The 18890-nt window shown below is 40.9% G+C and overlaps 2 protein-coding genes across 6 annotated transcripts; both read right to left on the bottom strand.

Moving 5' to 3' along the window:
* Positions 1 to 5587: 5587 nt before the first annotated feature.
* On the bottom strand, positions 5588 to 8365 carry LOC131307171 (RING-H2 finger protein ATL65). The gene has a single exon (XM_058333582.1). The coding sequence runs from the start codon at positions 8363 to 8365 to the stop codon at positions 6938 to 6940; it is 1428 nt and encodes a 475-aa protein (XP_058189565.1). The 3' UTR covers positions 5588 to 6937.
* A 1413-nt stretch (positions 8366 to 9778) lies between these two features.
* On the bottom strand, positions 9779 to 16326 carry LOC131307454 (pentatricopeptide repeat-containing protein At2g15980). Of its 5 annotated transcripts, XM_058333957.1 has the most exons (6): positions 15626 to 15770; positions 12129 to 15452; positions 11959 to 12023; positions 10945 to 11166; positions 10420 to 10578; positions 9779 to 10082 (listed from the first exon to the last, which is right to left on the bottom strand). In XM_058333957.1, exon 2 carries the CDS (start codon positions 13668 to 13670, stop codon positions 12240 to 12242), a length of 1431 nt encoding a protein of 476 aa, XP_058189940.1. In that variant the 5' UTR covers positions 13671 to 15452; positions 15626 to 15770; the 3' UTR covers positions 9779 to 10082; positions 10420 to 10578; positions 10945 to 11166; positions 11959 to 12023; positions 12129 to 12239. The 5 variants fall into 5 exon arrangements, with proteins under 5 accessions (XP_058189940.1, XP_058189939.1, XP_058189937.1 ...); XM_058333956.1 differs by lacking the exons at positions 9779 to 10082; positions 15626 to 15770 and adding an exon at positions 16029 to 16326 and having other exon boundaries at positions 10304 to 10578; positions 12129 to 13793; XM_058333954.1 differs by lacking the exons at positions 9779 to 10082; positions 15626 to 15770 and adding an exon at positions 16029 to 16305 and having other exon boundaries at positions 10304 to 10578; positions 12129 to 13797.
* Positions 16327 to 18890: the final 2564 nt, after the last annotated feature.

Here is an 18890-nt window from a genome sequence, read left to right on the forward strand (position 1 = left end):
ATTATAGCATGCCATATATTTTTCGTTGAACTCTTAGCAAGTTTATTTATTTTTAATTATTGCAAAACATTTCGAGAGCCCATATTTGTACTCGAAATCTCTGGGTCAGTCTTGTACTCGAAAAGTGACCCATCTGTGTAAAATTCCTGGATCCGCCACTGTAATGTCTGGCTTGTTGTTTGGGAAAAAATCAAAACTCTAATAGGAGTACATCTTCTTTCTTTCTTTTTTTATATCAATAAATGGGTTAAGACACCATAAGAGAAGATGTCCTGAGTTTCACTGGTAGTTGCCTTGGCTTTGCTTATTAGAAGAGGAAAGAAATGAAAATGCCAAAGAAAAGAAAAATGGAATGAAGGAGCAAGCTAGGGACCCACACATAATGTTGGGTTAGTAGAAGAAAATGTGTTGGATGTTTTCGTTTAGTTAAAACGGCTAAACTTAATTTTTGGCAAAAATAAATTTTAATTTAGTATGAACAATTTCACAAAAGCCAATAAGTTGCTGTGTAAATTTTTTAGTTGGAATGGGGCTTGAGTTGGAAGCCACCTATCCTTCTGGGACGATTTCACGTTTCTTTTTCCTGGACTGTACCATTTCTCTTGCGTTCATGAAATAAATGGAGACTGTCTTATATACGGAGGTGCTGTAAATAGTCTATTTATAATACCAACCAATCTCAGTCGTCTATTCGTGCAATCAACGGTTGAAATTCGTTTTCAATTATGACTGGTCACAATTAACTTTTCTCCTGAAAAATTTCATTAACATCTTAACTGTCCAAAATACTTTTGAATTGTTACAATTGAGTTTGTTTACAACACCTCCGTAAAGAAGATTTTCTTCAAATTAAGGATTTTGTTCTGAACTTGATGAATTGGTGCGGCAGGGCGGTGCGGCAGGTCATCCAGGAGGGATTGCTCCGTGTTCATACCTGGCCTCTCAATTGCGAGCTCTCCAACCCCTCTTCACGAGTGTGTTCGTCGGGTCAGACTCCGGCGTCGTGGTTCCATGCGGCTTTTTGTTTTTTTGTTTTGTTGCTTTCGTTTGTTGTTTCTTATATTTCCGGACCGATAGTGTCCGTTTTTTATTGTACTGTTTTCTTTTATAATATCTGCATTTTTTGGTTGTTCGAAAGTTAAGAAAAGGCTTTGGAAATGACCCCACGTAACGCGGCAAGGCCTACCCCCAAGGCCCAAATTAATGTTCCTTTTTATTGGTGAGGCATTTATATTAATTAATGGAATGGTAACCAAACAGAACTTTGACATTTGCAGATGTTGACTCGTGGACGACGCGGATCCCCGTTTTGTACTACAAACAAAAGGAAACATAATTAATTGAACGAGCCTGAATCGTAGGGACTAGGGTGGCAAACGACGCGAATCAAGCGGAGTCCAGCCTTTTTAAGTACTTATTAGTAATTGTATAAAATTAGTTGAACTCGTGCTTGACTCAAGCTCTCTGACTCGAACTCTTTAGTGTTGAGAAAACTTGAGTTCGGCTCAGGTACAAATTAAACTAATATAAACGAGCGAAGTTGATCGATCGACCTCAAACTCGCTGAGGAAGAAAATTATAATTGCATGTTAAAGTTTCCTATTCACAAACCTACTCGATCGAGCCAAGTTCAACTAACTCGAGCTTAAAATTCAGTTACCAAAGTCCCAAAGATGAAACCTCGAGTTTGGTTACTGAGCTAAGTTAGAGGTGCCCAAAGAGTGCATGGGATCAAAGAGAAGTTACACTAGGGAATTGGGATTATAAGGAGAGAAAAAAAAATAAAGTATAAGGAAAATTAATTGAGAAATTTTGGGTATTTACTTGAGCGTCCATAAAATAGGCTCCCCGCAAGGAGTTTGGCTGGTGGTCTAGATTTGGAAATTAGGCTTCTAATAAGTTCAAAAACTTCTTAGGTGTTATTAACTCATTTGAGTCTAGTCCATAAAATAGGCTCCCCGCAAGCGAGCTGTGGGATTAATTGAGCCCTCGAGATTAGTTCAGGTGCGCAAAAGCTGACCTGAACACCTAAGTTATACTGTAATAAAAACAAGGGATACCTAAATATTCATCATCAGACCCTATTCGACGTATGTTTCCATCCCGGTCATTAAGCATATCAGGTCATATGTTTCGAGAGTACCTTTTAATTTCAGTTTCCGATCAGAGTTTTTTTTTTTTTTTTTTTGTATGGTCCTACAACTAAAAGATGTTCAAACGTTCAAATAAGGATGGGACCACTTCCAAAAAAAAACAAAAAAGGTACTCTAATATTTCAGAGCACACGAGTTAAACTTACGTTACCTCCTCTTGAGTCTTGGCATATATATATATCCTCCCATGCTCACCAAAGTTTAATTATGGTTTCAAACCACATGACATTCCCCGAAGAACGGTAGATGTAGAGACGTACGTAGTATGTATATTGAGATAGTAATATATTTTCATTTAAAAAGAATAAAAGTAACATCGTAATTTTTTTAATAACTCAGGTCAGTGGTGGCTCCATTCACATGAAACCATGGTCAACTGACCACCCAAATTATTATTTTTTGCTTAGAATACATGTAAAAATTTTGGACCTTACTTTGAACACCCAATGTAATTGTCAATGAACACCCAACCCAAATGTTATTGAACACCCACCCCTAACAGCAATCTGCACAATCGAATGAGAGATCAATGGATGAATGATTGCTTAATTACTTATATAGAGAGTGATGTATTTGATACCGTTGATAACGAGGATATCATGCAACGGTTTATATATATAGTTTTTATACTTTGCTATTTTTGGGTTGCATTTTAGATGTTATGTATGACTTTTTGTTTATATATATAGTTGTGGTTTCTCAAGAAAGTATAGTGCAATTTTCTGAACACCCTTGGAAGAATTCCTGGAGCCGCCACTGACTCAGGTGTCCTGCTACCTACCTTACGTGCACCTCGGCTAATGCTGGGGGTCCAATCCTACTGTCCACTTGCGGAGGAGTCCAATTAAAGCCGGAGCGCAATGCTGCACTGACTCTAACAAAGTTGATAGTAGCACCTGTGAAACTTCGTAATCTTTTCCAATCGATTCTTGATGATTTTATTGCTGTCGATCTCTGTTGTATGCAACAAAACATACTACTACCAAAGAAAATTAAGGCTTTGGGACCTGACAAATGAGAAAACTCTAAACCATGGAAATTTAATCAAAGAAGCACATTTCAAAGCAGCGTTTTTTCCAACTCCACTCTGTCTTATTTTTTCTATTCGCATGATTTTTTATACTCCTAAGAGCAAATTGTCCCTATTGATGTGCCAAAGGAAAGGCAAATTGTCCCTATCAAAAAGACCATTTGTGCTTGAATAATTGAGATGTGAGAAATATATACTACTTACAATTAAGATCAACGACTTTACACAAATTCCACACTTGGTCACCCCACTTTTAGCCATTCAAGCTCTACACTTACAAAAGTGATTAAAAAGAAAAGAAAAGAAAAGAAAAAGGAAGGTGCATGTAGTACCATATAATAAGATTAAAAAAAAAAAAAAAAACCTCATTATTGACAATGTCACGATGTCTATATTCCGCAGGCTTTGGCAAATTTTTGTTTTTTAAAAAGACAATTGTGTTGAGTCTGGCCATTAGAGTGTCTCAATGGCATAACCAAAACAAAACAAAAATTATTGGTATAAAACTTAATAACTCCTTAACCAATAACCAAATTTTTATTTTTAGATAAGTAAAACTAGCACATTTTCTCTTTGAATAACCAAATTTTAAGGAAAACTACGCGTGCGCACGCACTCTCTCTCTCTCTTCACTATCAACAGATCCACCCACTTACATTTATTTCCAACTCTTTCTATCTCTAATAAAAATGAATTTTTTGATTATGACCTAAACATAACCACCGTGGAAGATATTGTTAATCTTAACAACCCCTTAAATGGATTTTAAAAGATCAGGTGTCGAGTTTTGTTTATTCAATTTTGTTATGTCATTAGAGATCGATATCCTTACATTAATTTTTCATTAACACTGACCATTTTGTTTTCCTTCTTTCTATCTCTGTACTTTCAAAAAGTTAAACATCCATACCCAGAAAAACGAACGGAACCTTGCATGTGCAAGAAGGATGAATGCTTTGTGAGTACAACTCATAATCTCTCCTACAAGGATTCTGCTTTTCTTCGGTCCATGTTTTGAACTAGAGGAGACAGTCATGATTATAACTGTTCATCGGTAGATTCAATGGGTGAGTTTTTTTTTTTTAAGCTTTAACCGGTAAGAACTTATTGGTCAAAGTTTAAAAATACAACCGAACCATTGATTGTAGTAAATAAACGGCTGTGATCGCAATTGTCTCCTCCAGTTCCTCTCCTATACAACAGTACACGAGAGTTTGAATATTCATATATTTCAAAACATGCGTAAGAATTAATCCTCTATATATCTCATGCCCTAAAATTGTCAATGGTGCTAGTATCACACTCAAATTCACACCCAAATACACACCCACCACTCACATGAGTAGTGGGTCCCACACACACTACACACTCTAATGTGTGTATGGGGCCCATCACTCATGTAAGTGTGGGTGTGTATTCAGGTGTAAGTTTGAATGTGTTACTAGAATTATTGTAAAATTATTAGCATATATCCCTGATCATGAAGACGTACGTACGAATAAAACCAGGAAAATAGCAGAGCAGAGCAGGGCAGCAGCCAGCGCATGCCATGAGATGTCCCCATTATACGTACATGGTTAGTTATGAGGCATTCCAGAAGGTCAGCTAGCTCTTTGAAAAATCTTTTGCCCATAAAACCTTATCCCCCACTCCACTAGTAGATTACTCCTACTAATCAGCAGTGCAGCCAAATAGCCAATTTCGATTGTCAAATCGGACGAATTTATATATATCCTGTGTGAATATGAGCTGCAGAAACTAATGCTATGTTTGGATTGTTGTTTGAATTTTATTTTGAAAAATAGTAAGGGTAATAAGTGAAGAGAGATAGATAGAGAAATGTTGAAAGTAGAGAGAATCTATGACAAATTTTTAAATTATTATTTTTTTGAATCGTAAAGAGAACAAGACATAAAACCTTTAATATTGTAGAATGGATACACAAATAATGGGGGTATGATTTTATATCGAGTGTATGAGAAATTAAGAGCTAGATATGCACCAAGAAAATTTTGGTTAAGATTTGGATCGGGTTAAAACCGTTTTAGTAACACTTAAACTGACATGACAATTACAGTAAAATCTCTAGTGTTTCACAATGTGTTCAATTATTGAGAGGTATGATACTACTTTATAATATGACACTAACTTGCAATGATTACCACTTAATCATCATTACTCAATGACAATGGGTGGTTTATGTTAGAGTAATGATGTCATCTACGGATTCGTAGTAGTACCGATAAATATGCTTCGTACACTTCATTTTACACATGATTTTATGAGAATAACTAATGGAACTCCGTGGCAATGAAATAAAAGCAACCAAGACCATAATGTAAGTACTAAAAAAAGTAAAAATTAAATGAGAATATAATTTGGGGTGCTACGTAAACCAATGAGGTAGAGGTTAATTAATTTGCTTATTCCAAGTTTCAAATTCAAAACTTTGTAAACGTGCCATCCGTTCTTATGACACGACGTATATCTGATGCGTTATTCCAACTCTAAACAGATTTTTTTTTTTACCAATAGATGATGAAATTAATCTCTCAAATAATGTACTTGTAAATGCCTTGAGATTTTTTTTTTGGATAAAAATAGTTGCAAACTAACGTGCATGCATCACTCAGAACCAATTAGCTGCATCACGCACTGAAGCCTCAGCTACATAATTCAGCTTCCAGGGTGCATGCGACAGCATGAAATGGACGGCTCGAATTGCATCTCACCCGAAAAGCAACGGACGGCCGCAATCCATTGCCGAGATGAACAGTCGAGATCAACCCAACAAGTATGTTGTCCCCCATGCACCCCAGTTCCATAATTCAAGCCAAAAACGAGAGAGAGAGAGAGAGAGAGGAATCCAAACACAACCAAACGAAAAACAGAACCAAAGGCACTAGCAAAACAATAAAAGCGGGTGGCAAGGTGCCAACCCCAATCAAATTCCCGCTTTCCCATCACTACTAGAAAAGGAGGAGAAAAACCCAAGCATAAGAAGACCGGTGAGAGTAAAAGTCCCACCAGAAAACAAAAAAGAGTGGTAGATGTGTACATATAAAATCTTGAACATATACTTACATATAGATGCAAAAAAAAAAAATCAGAGAGAGAGAGAGAAAGAGATAGAAAGGGGGCACCGACTCTCTCTCCTACCATCTATAATTAACCGCTTTCTCTCTCACTCTCTCTCTCTCGTCAATTCTAACATTTAATGCACTTTCCTACCCCCAACACTCCACATTTAATGACCGCCTTACAAAAATTCAGCCCACAGTCCCCAACCTCATTTAATTCTTCCACGCCACCCTCCATTAAAGCAGCCGACCCCATCCCCCGCCACCACCACCACCACCACCACCTCGACCTCCGCCTCCGCCGTCTATTCCGGCTATTGATTTCCCGGCAACAAAGAATCTCACTTCCCTCTACTCTTTTAAAAAAAAAATATATGTGTATAACTCAAGCGTCCAAGCCAATTTACGCACCTACCCGCCACCACCTTTGCCGCCCTCTCCGCCCGTTAATCTCCCCGCAACAACAAATCTCACTTCCCACCGCTCTTCTTTCTAATAACTCGAGCGTCCATACCAGATTACGCGCCTATCCACGACCACCTTTGCCGTATATTCTGTCAATTTCTTGGCAACAACAAAATGAACGAATCTCACTTCAAATTCTTCTATTTTTTGCACGTAACTTTGATGTAACTCTGATGTCTAGGTGAGCTTACTCGTTTTCTTACTATTGTCTACCGTCTGTTATATCTCTCCGGAGATAGCAACGCCTCCGGATCCCCGCTCCTCAACCGGCTCGACGAGAACTGCCCCGCCGTGGCCGACGACCTCATGAACATCGGACTCGCCAACGACTTGCTCCGCCGTGACGATCCTCCTCCGCCGCCGCCGGAATTCCTCGCGCTAGACTCCGAGAACGGAAAGAATCCCCCTCGCCGCCTGAAAAACGGAGACTTCATCCCTCTGTAGTTACGAAACGAGAACACTCTATGTTTCGTCAACGAACTGAACGGCGACGGCCGTTTGCTCCAGAAACTACTCCCTCCTCCTCCTCCCCTCCGGTACCTCCACGGCGACGCCGTCGCTGACTCCATAACTAACCTCTCCGATCCTAAATTCCGCTCGAATCCGAACGAGTACGACCGCTTCAACAAAAAATTTCGGCCGTCTAATCGGTCCTCCGACTGAGGAGCAGTATTCCTTCCCGGTGAGTTGATCTCCTGTGTGATCTCACCCACCGTTAGCCGAAAATCAGAAGAACGGCTTTCCGCTAACGGTTCTTCCAGAATTATACTCTCGACGATCAGCTGATCATCTAGGCTAGGCCTAATCCTAGAAGCCATGACCGGAACGAACGGCGATTCCGGCCGTAATATCCCCGCCCTACACAACGGACAATTCGCGTGCGAGCCTAACCATATGTCGATGCAATCCACGTGGAAGGCGTGGTAACAAACCGGGAGGGTACGGACGTAGTCGTTCTCCTCGAACTCGAGCAAGCACACGGCGCACTCGTGCGCGCTGCTCTTGCGCGTGTAGATGGAGAGAGGAATGGTCTTGATGACGGCCTCGTCGAGGCCGTAAGGGGAAAGGACGTGGAAGGAGGCGTCGGTCAGGGAGGAGGCGTTGAAGTTGGGGGACTCCAAGTCGCCGGCGGAGGAGGAGGGGACGTAGGACCGGAGGAGGCGGCGGCGGCGGCGCCAGCGCCGGTAGCGGCGGCGGAGGTCGATGAAGTAGCGGGAGATGAGGCGGGAGTAGGTGACGATGACGAAGGCGGTGGCGATTATGACGACCATGGCGATCAGCGGCGGGCTGAAGTCGATGGGGAGCCTGGACGGCGGCGGGGAAGCTGACGAGCGCGCGAGGAGGGAAGCAGTTGTTAACGGCGACGGTGCTGTTGAGGGTGACGGTGACGGTGATGGTGATGGTGATGGTGATGGAGACGGAGAAGGGGAGGTGGCGGTGGCGATCACGATCATGATCGGGCTTGTGGAGGACGGCGGTGGAAGTGTTTGTTGGGTTTTTGGGTTCGTTTTGTGGGTGGGGGGTTTTGATGTGGTTTTTGCGTGGGGCAAATTTGACTGAGGGGGTTTTACTGGAGGTGGTGCGTCCCCGTCTATGTTAGTACGATTTGTCGACGGGGGCTCGCGACACGTCAGCATTCGTGAATTGAATGCCACGAGGGTTTTGTCTGGTGCGGAGACGAACTGCGTGGTTACGGTATGGGAGACGCCTTGGCAGCTCCCACGTTTTACTGCGTCGCTGACGTGGCGTGGGTTAATTGGGTGAGTTAAGTCAATGGAGTTTGTGGTGTTGATGTCCAGTCGTGTGTGATGGTTTATTCCACAGTCCTTTTGAATAAATTTGTAACCATAGCGATAAGTAGGAGTACTTTATTTTAGACGAGTCAAGATTTTGGTTCTTAATTACTAGAGTAATATTGCTTATTTAAGTTGAAACTATAATTCATGCAGATGTATTTATGAAATAAATATACACATGTACGTTTGCTATTACTATTACTCTAATGTGCTCGAATTAAAAATAAATAGCACGGTTAGACTATGACTGCACTAGAGAGGAGAAAGAGGTTTGAAACATTACGCAAAGGCGCGACCAAAGACCTGACTATAGGGGTGCATCAACCAAAAGAAAAATCTTGATTTTCATGGAACTCACTCCCTCTAGAACCCAAAGGGTAGACTTGGTGGTCAAGTTTTATAAATTCTTCTGGGACTAGTTCATACGGAGCTTTCAGACTTCTTCTGCAAGAGGATGGTGCAATCTTGAGACCCCATGATTAGTTGAGGTGTGCGTATGGTGGCCTGGCACCTGAGTTACAACCAAAAAAAAAAAAAAAAACCTCACTCTCCCTATGTTTTATTAGCTTTTGTGTTGCACATTCCAGATGGTAATTTTCGTTATGGGATTAGGTAGTCTTTGAATCTGTCAAATCCCCTCAATGCCCTGGGTTAAGTCTCTGTTACATCAGCACCACCACCACCACCACCACCAATAAGAAAAAAAGAAACAACAAAAGACAAAGAACGAACAAGAAATTTCTGCCTTTCACACTTCTTTTGAATATTTGCAACTGTGAAGCTGGCATGTACTTTGTGGGTAGCTTGAATGCTTGATGTTACTTCAGATTTCATGACATTGAAAAAGGTTCATCTCTTGGTATGTTTGGTGAAGGGGAATTAAATGTCTCTGGTGCTCTGCTTCTTTCTTCACATGGGCTTTCTTTACAAGTCTAGCTGTGTTAATGGTATGGCTTTTCTCTTCTGAAAAAGAGTAAAATGGTATGGCTTTTAATGTGGTCCTTATGGGCTTGTTGAATCCAACCACTTTCGCGGTGGTGGTAGGGTTTGGTTGGCAATGAACTAGCAAATTAGGGTTGGCGTGGAGTTGATGAGATATTAAACTTAGGAAAAATTATTTTGTGATACTGGGGAACCGTCACATGGTAGTTTGCTTATGCATAATTTGAAAGCGCAAATTGAAATCTTGAAAATTTTAATGAAAATTAACAAAATTAGGCCGTAAAGAACTTTATTTTTTGAAAAATGAAACAATTTCCGAAAAGGGGATCAATAATTTAGAACTGAGGGAATATCAGACTTCTTGTCAAAAAGAGGGAAAAAAGGGAATACCCTACGTGAGGCTCACATGACCACCTATCTTGCAAATCCATTTTAGTGAATCACAATGAAATTGAAGGGTAGAAGGTTGCAACTTTTTCGGACTCACCAAGTTGCAGCAGAAAAGGTGGGATGACAAGAAAGTAATTTTTTGCATTCCTTAGTCCCAGCGTGAGCCTGCCTTTGACTGGAACAGGAACAAGATTAGTTGAGGTGCGCATAAGCTGGTCCGGACACCCTGACCGTCGAAAAAAAAAAAGTTAGAAAAGGTAAATAAGCAGTCAATTTGATCAATCCTTTTATGGAGCACTTTATCAGCTTGGGATGGATGGGACACAAATGCTACAAATTGGAATGATTGTCACACTGAGCATTGAAAAGTGCTTAACATCCATATACCCAACCACCAACAATTCTACCATAGCTTTCCAACTGAAAGTTAGAATTGACAAGTAAAAATGCCTCTTTAAAAGATAATTTATTGAAGATAACGTTCTCCACGCGTCCATCCAAGTATCCTACAGTAATTACAGATTGGACATTCATTTCCTTTGCAAATAACAGCAAACAAGAACTTACTGCGATTATCCAAGAAATAGCGGATAGCCCCATACTCCGCGGGCCGTATTTCCAACAAGCTGATTGGTATTCTATCCTCCATGTTATGGTATTGAGCAGGCCACGGACAAGAAGCTTTCACCCAAATATTTTCCATTTTTCCCAGAAAACATTGGCTGCGGGAAACAAATTATCAAAGTAAAACATCAGAATAGAACATCAACCAATGAAACTATAACTAGAAAAAGGAACACAGCATTACGTCATTTCGGAGATTTTTGTCTCCGAAGATCTCCCAGTCCTGATCCTTTTTTTTTGGTACATCAGAAAAAAAGCTGATACATCTAGGGGCTGTATGTTCAATTTTCCAGGGATGAAGTGTCTGGTTAGATAGAACCAGGGGCTGCACGTAACTATTTAGCGGTCACAGTCCTGATCTACGTTCTGGATGTATCAGCTTTTTTTCTAAAGTTGACCAACGTACTATATGCCTCTGTCAAAAAGAGAGATCACATAACAGACAATTCTTTTTCCTGTTATACCTAGGATTAATCACAAAAAATTAGCTGGAACAGATGACATCTTCGATTTTCCATTCAGCTCTTGATCTGGCTTGGTCGACCGGATCATGATATTGAGGGAAGGGACCTTTTTTCGACATAACTCTGGATCCTCTGTTCGACATTGGTGAACATGTAGTTGCGGAATGGAACTCAAGACTGCAAGGGAAAGTTGCCAAAGGTTTTTGGATGTCCTTTCAGGTACTGTTGAACAAAATCATCAAGAAACTACCATGCTTGAGTAAAACAAAAAAGAATATACTCCATAATGAAGTCTATCAGAATGCAGCATTTCTCACACAATTAAAGGAATGTAGTTCAAATCCTGCAGGGAAGAACATGAAGTCCCACAATATGTACGTGGTAGAAACTTCGATTGAAGAAAGTTATGCCTTATTCTCCAAAGACTCCCATCGAAATCAGACCCGCATATACAATAAGATTAATGGTCAGACGGTGCAAGAGGAATGATTAGGCAGTGGAGTAATCATCAATGACATATGATGCCTTTATCATATACAGGTGCCAAGTGACCAACATTACAGGTTGAGACTAGAGACTTAGAGCATTTACACACTAATAGATCTTGCCAAAGCATCTAAACAGCATTAGCTCTTTACAATTGACTGAGATTGTGCAAGGTTAAAGTTTTACACGGAAGCTTATACATCAGACCTAATAAGGATTCCAAGCAAGTAACCAATAGGTAATTCAGATCCAAAAAGACTAAATTTTTAAAAAAGTAAGCTACACTATACACTAGCCTCTCAAGCTCTAAGAATTTCGTACGCAAGACGTTAATACATGTATCATGTAAACAAGATAATTGCTACAGCAGGTGAAATAAAGATTGATAGTCATTCATTTCAGAAGGGAAAAGCCTTAAAGATATTCTGCTTCTATTGTGACTATAAATGTCTAGCACAACTATTACAAAGCAAGAGGCAACTAAATCACTCCATAAAGCTGCAAGATTCGATCGTTGGATTGACTTACCAAGGTGTAAAGTTCAACTTAAGGCAGTCATGCTTGCTCCTGATGAATTCTCACTAAATTGCAAGCTGCACGTCAAGAAAGATGTTTTATCAGCCTCTGTACAGAAAGAATGATTACCACCCCAAATTTCCGATGTGTACAAAGCAAAGAAAGAATTCAGATAAACGCACCAGTTTATGTCCATTCCAGTTTCTAGAATTTTGAACAAAATCACCCATTTGAAACTGCGGCAACCAGAACCCGAATCTAAATCTAGCTCACAGTAATTGGAAACAATTCAGTTACTCCACTTCCTTCGGCATCTGAGTTTCAAACATTTCCTTCTTCAACATTTCTGCTAGTTCAACATTCCCTTCTTTCGTATTCGCCTCAATGAAAGCACTATAAATCTCACAATTCGGTTCAAACCCTTTCCCTACCATCTCTGCCTGAAGCTTTAATGCTTCTTCCACCCTCCCCTCTTGACATAAACCCTTTATCAGAACCTCATAACTCTTCCTTTTAGGTGCAATCTCATGTTTTCTGATTGCAACTCTCAGAAACTCCAAAGCCTCGGAAACCCTATTCTCCCCACCAAGTCCTCTAATAACAGCATCAACTGTTGAACTCTCTGACCTAAAACCTTTCCTACACATATCCTTATACAACAACAGTGCTGAATCCACATCCCCAATCTGACAATACCCATTGATAAGATGCTCAAAAGTAACAAAAGAACACTCCACACCACTCAACCCCATTTCTCTAAAAAACTCTTCAGCCCTTCCAACCTCACAAATTTTACAAAACCCACCAATCATAGTGTTGTAAGCCACGGAATCTGGCTTCAAACCCTTAATCCCCATTTCTTCCCACAACTTCACAGCCTCACCCATCTTTCCATCCTCACAATATGCCGCCATCAAAATACTATAACTATACCCGCTCGGTTCACAACCCAATGCCTCCATTTCCCCCCAAACCTCTTCCACATTTCCCACTAAACCATCTTGATGAAAACCAAGCATAATCACATTAAACGTATGCACATTCGGAACAACCTTAAAAACACCCACGGTTCTACTCTTACCCTCATCGCCAAACCCGAAAACCTCCTTGTAAAAATCATACCCAGCATAACACCCACGATACTTCGAAACCGACCTAATCACCGAATTACACGTACTAACACTGGGAGAAATCCCTCTAGACTTTAACATCCTCGCAATTTCCATCGCTTGATCGATTCTGGTAGATCTCAAACAAGCTTTAATCAACAAGTCGAACACAAACGGGGCCGAGTCACACTCCCGGTAGGTCTTCACGAGAGACTGGAAGAGTTTCGGTGTTTTATCGGTGTCGGGGAAGCGGAGGAGGGCGGATTGGATTAGGGTTAGGGTTTGGGGCTTGAGGAGACGGGAGCGGGAGAGGGTGTGGATGAGGGTGGAGTAGGAGAGGAGGGAGGGGGTGGAGAGGGAGTGGCGGAGGGTGAAGAGGAAGAAGCGGAGGGCGAGGTGGGGGTTGTTGCGGATTCGGAGGGTGATTTGGGAAACTTGGGAAGGAGTGAAGCCGGTGGGGGGGGAGAGGGAGCGGAGGTGGGTCCAGCGGGATTTGGAGCGGTGGTGGGTGAGGATTTGGACGACGGTGGAGACTAGGGTTTGGGATGGGTCAGGTGGAGGTGGTGGTGGTGGGGAGAGGGAGGAGAGAGAGCGTCTGAGGATTGGGAAAACCATTGGGTGGTGGGACGGCCGCTTTGTTTTTCCGGCTACCGTTATTCAGTTAGTGATTGAGTTGATGGGACTATCTAGTCTGCAGTTGTCGACCCACCACATTCCCCACCTTAGCAGTTATCTATTCTGCCTAGACAAAAGACAATTATCTACTTTAGCAGGCCATTTAATAAATGAGCATTGCGAACACAATAAAATTATTTTATTCACTTTTGAATTGCATTGGCAAAGTGAAAAAGTAAGTTGTTGTACCAGAAAAAAAGACAGTAAATAGTTTCATCAGTTGTATGGAGGAAGAAAATATACCTTTTGGAATTGCACCTCCAACAGATATTTTTTCCTTCCAACGTTCAAATTGCACTTTTGCACTTCCAACAGCTATTTTTTCTTTCAACTGTCATATTGCAATCTTGATCTTTCTAACAGCTATTTTTTTTTGTTCATCTATAAATGAGTCCATATATTACATTTCCGCAACCCTATCAATTTAATTTTTTTTTCAAAGCTTCATTATTTTTCATATTTCCTCTCCTTTTAACACCCATCTCAATTTTAATTTTCTCAAAACTACTTTCTTTCCTCTTTATGGCTCGCAATCCTTTACTAAATTTTCTTCTTCTCGACTCAGACTCTGATGATGATTTAGAGATACTTACCAAAGTTGCTATGGAAGAAGAACGACTAAATGGTGAGAGTGGAGTAGTCCCACATCGTTGTTCTGTTCAAGGTCGCAATTATATTAATCGTGGTACTATCCTTGGCCATGAAAGGATTTTTCGCAACTATTTTGCAGAACCACCTGTGCTCGACTTTTAGCAAAATTCCAGGGCTCGACTGATGGGAACTCCTACTTATAAACAAGTAGCTTCCTAGCTTCCATATTATAAAAACTTTTGGGTCCCAAAGCCAAGTAATCCAAAATCCATGTTTTCTAGATTGTAGATGGGTAGCAAATCACTAGCTTTAAGCTATTCTCCTGAGTCCTGCCTGTTATGGCCTTGAAGCCAAGTAAAGGTGGCTTTCTGTTTAGTTACTACGTCTTGAAATCATGCAACTTTTGTACTTGAATTCAGCATGGCAGCGACACCATCTCATGTCGGTTGTAGTTGCAATTTTATGCACTTGTTTCGAGTCTTATGACTCCAACTAAAGCTGGGAGTCTTTGAAATCATAGCTCATAAAGATACAATACGACTTATATAGCTAAATAGAAGAGATGTTTAAACAAGTGATTTATTTGATGCAACATGTTTTCAATTCTATTCCATGTATAGGAGATCTCTACATTCCAGGTAATATAGACTTGAAGTCGGACTCCAATTAATTGCAGAGCCTGAGGCTTCTGCTGCTTCCGGAGATGGATCTGGAACCATGTGAAGAGATGCTAGAACTCTAATGAGCATAGTGCCTAGGCCGATATAGACATGAGTGACACATTGGACACTTCCACGCTAAGGACACTGCTTAAAGGAGTTGAACAAGTTAAATGATAGTTAGCTCGTTCAAGCCTCCGGAATTGCAGAAATAACACCCTTGAAGACTTCTTTTAAAACACAACCTCTGTTGGATACCAAGATTTAGATGGAAAAGTGACGTAGAAATTACTAAAATGCAGTGGATTCCATCAAACACCCATCATCCAACTTTCAAAACTCTATGCCGGAGTAAATCCCCCAAGTTTAGCCTTGTGCTAATGAAACGCCCAAAAGAAGCTCTCACATGCTATGATGAAGGAACACTAACTAATTCAAGGATGATCTAATAAATACATCATGTAACAATGTTCTAAAATAAGGAATTAATTGGCAATTAATCACTGGTAGGGCGTATCAGATTAGGTCCGATTACTAATTAATATGCACCGGTTAATCGCCGATTAATCTAATTAATCGCTTGAAGGTGGCCGACCACCCGACTAGCGCCTAGCGACTTTTAGAACATTGTCATGTAATCCTCACTCTATTTCCATTTAGGCAGAACATACATGTAAGCTCTTTCTATTATTTTTGATAATCTAGTTCCAAATGAATCTAAGATGAACTTTCACAAATCATAGAAAGGATATAGTGTCACAAAAGAAAGGTGAAACTACATCTAAAGTTCGATTAAAGATGAAACCCTTGCATCAACAGCCTACCGAAATGAGTGATTAAGGAAACTGAATGCTCAATGGGGTTTTATCAAACAGCTAAACACACAATAGAAGCAACCTGAAGGATTGTTCGGTCAAACTTCGTACTATTGAGACCTAATCTTCTCCAATCTCATACCCAAATTGATATGGATGAACAAAATACATAATCCAAACCAGAACCACAAGTAGAACATGTACTTTCGGAACAGGGAGAGGGAGAGGCATACCCTTGTCCTGATCTTGAGGATGATGAAAAATCTCCACACAACCCTAGCTGAAAGCTGCTTGTTGAAAGCGAGAGAGGGCAGAAGAGGAGGGAAAGAGAGAGGGCAGAAGAGGAGGAAAACGTTCCTGGCGAGTTACTGTAGCAGCATACCTATTTGACGATCGATAATGCTATTCAGTATCAGTAAGTCTACGGTTCCCGATCATGGTTCCCGATGCTGACGTGTCGGGTGGGCCCCACGTCAGCAAAAGCAAAATTAAAAAAAAAATCCAAAAAAGGGACTTCTCCTTTCTTGATGCGAAAAGGAACTTCTGTTGTAACAGAGAGAGGGAGGAGGAGAAAGAGAGAGAAAAGGAGGAGGGGGGACGAAGACCACCGGCATCGACTCAACCTCCACCTCCGGCGACCACTGACGCCTCCCTTCGCGAAAATAGCCTCTCCAGACGGCACCCCTAAGCGCACCGACGCCAAGCCACCACCAAGATCTCTCTCTTTCTCTCTATCTCTATCTCTCTGTCTCTCTCTCTCTCTCAGGAAAGTAGGATTTCAGTTTCCCCAAAAGAAATTCATACTAGAACTTGTTCAAACCACAAAAAATTACATGTTGGTGAAATTGGGGATCTTGATGTACATCTTAGTGCATGACATATGGACTTGTTTTCTGTCAATTGAAGTAAATGGGTAGTTCAAAAGTGAGGACCTGAGCCTAAATTGGAAATACCCATCTGGGTTCGTGCTGCTAAATTGTTGAACCCAGTTATAACCCCACCTCCTCTCCTGTTCAGTTTGGAATCAAGAAAACCCATATCAAAACTGTTATCTAATGACTAATGGGTTACTGAGAAGTGAAAACCCCACCATCCTTGTTATTCTTCGTCTTGGACTCTGGTAGTGGTGGTCTTCGTCCCTTCTGGCCTCTTCCTCCTCCTCCCTCCCTCCCTCCCTCCAGGCCTCCCCTCCTCTCTCTCTCTCTTCGTTAAAAACCAGAAACTCTCTTTCTTCGTTTAAAAACCAGAAATCTCTTTGATTTTTTTTTTTTTAAATTTTGGACAGTAGCTGACGTGGCGTGAGGCCCACCACCACGTCAGCATCGGGAACAACGTCGGGCACCCAAGATCGGGAACCGTGGACTTACTGATTCAGTATTCACACAGAGATTGAGAACAAATTTTGCACAGCAGTCCCATGTGGCAAAAAAAGCGGACCCACCACTCTCTCTCCACTCTGAAATTTCTCCTCCCTGAGAAACCCAAATTTCCACCACCCAGACTCACACCCTCTTCTCCGGCGCGGTCTCCGTCCAATTTTGAAATCTCTCCTCATCGGAATAGCTCTCAACATATCAAGAACAAAAATGGTAGCATCCATAGGGAAGTAAAAGCAAGCCCCAACCAGAGGAAAAGGAAAAGGATGAAAAATATTTCAAAGAGAAAATTAGATCAAGTAGCAGAAGGAACTAAATCAAAAATTGTATCTGAGCGAGATCAAAACCCCTAAGGGGCTCCGATCTACGCTGGAATCACAGCGAAGGAACTAAATCAAAAATTGTATCTGAGCGAGACCAAAACCCTTAAGGGGCTCCGATCTACGCTGGAATCACAGCCCCACCTCAATCCAAGTAATGCTTTACTTTTGTTCAATCCTCTCCTAATTAAGAAGCGTAATTTTCATCAATAAGTCTATCGACACAGATTTGTTGTACACAAATCTCGTACATATTTTTATATGGGATCCACTAAGAGTCTCACATAAACAATTCGATTTATTCATTAAATGTAAAATATTTTTTCAAGTGCTCCCGCAAAAAATTAGCTCAATCCGATACTTATAGGTACTTGATCCAATTATTTAACATTTCATTATTCTGAAAATCGAATGAAAAGTTTGATGATTTGATCGAGCATTTATAGGTATTGGATTAAGCTGATTTTTTATATGAGCCCTTGGACAAATATTTACATTTAATGAACAGGTTGGATTGCTTGTGTGAGACCCGTAGTGGGCCCCACACAAAAATCTGTGCAAAATCTGTTATCTATTTATCTGTGTGCATAGCACAGTTCGTTAGCATAATTCATTTGCCGATTGTGAAGCGGGTCTAGCTGTTTTTTGCTTCGGCTAGCTACTATAGAGAAAAGCGTAATTTGCTTTTAGGCAGTTTGAGATGCATTTTAGGACCTGATTCGATTATTCTTTCTTAATGGTTATGACTTATGAGAGTAGGATTACGTGTACAGTTAGTTAGGGCTGTAAATGAGCCAAGCCGAGCCGAGCTGAGCTGAGCTTTGTTGAGCTCAAGCTCGTTTACTGAACAAGCAAAAAACTTGAATTCGAGCTTGGCTCGAGCCTTAATTGTTGAGATGTGAAGACGACTCCAAGTCCGCAGTAAAAATCGCCCAGGGCAAAATTAAATTGCAGCAATTTCTGCCTGGGCAAAATGAAGCAGAATTCAATCGTAGTCAAAATTTCTCGGGTAGAATTGAGTTGCAGCAATTTTCGCCCAGGTAGAGTCGCAGAAATTTCCACCCAGTTTCAAGCAAAATTTGATTGCTGTATTTTCTGCCCAAGCGGTTCTAAATTCCGCCCGGGCGGTTGGCGACTGGCAAAAATGCGAGTTTTAGCGTTTTTAGGGTTTTCTATGTATTGGCTTGCTTGTAACTATAAAAGCAAAGCTAAGCCTCTCATTGTAACTTTTACATACTTTCATCATAGTGAAACACCCAACATCCCGTGGAGTACGATTAAGCAATCAACTTAAATCGGAACCACGTAAATATCCATGTCTTGTTCCTTTCTTACTTTAAATTGTTTTCTGTTCTTGATTTGTTCTTTGATTGTGTGTGTTTGGAAGTTAGAATCCCCA

This window comes from Rhododendron vialii, chromosome 11a, assembly GCF_030253575.1.
Source record: "Rhododendron vialii isolate Sample 1 chromosome 11a, ASM3025357v1".
Classification (NCBI taxonomy): Eukaryota; Viridiplantae; Streptophyta; class Magnoliopsida; order Ericales; family Ericaceae; genus Rhododendron; species Rhododendron vialii.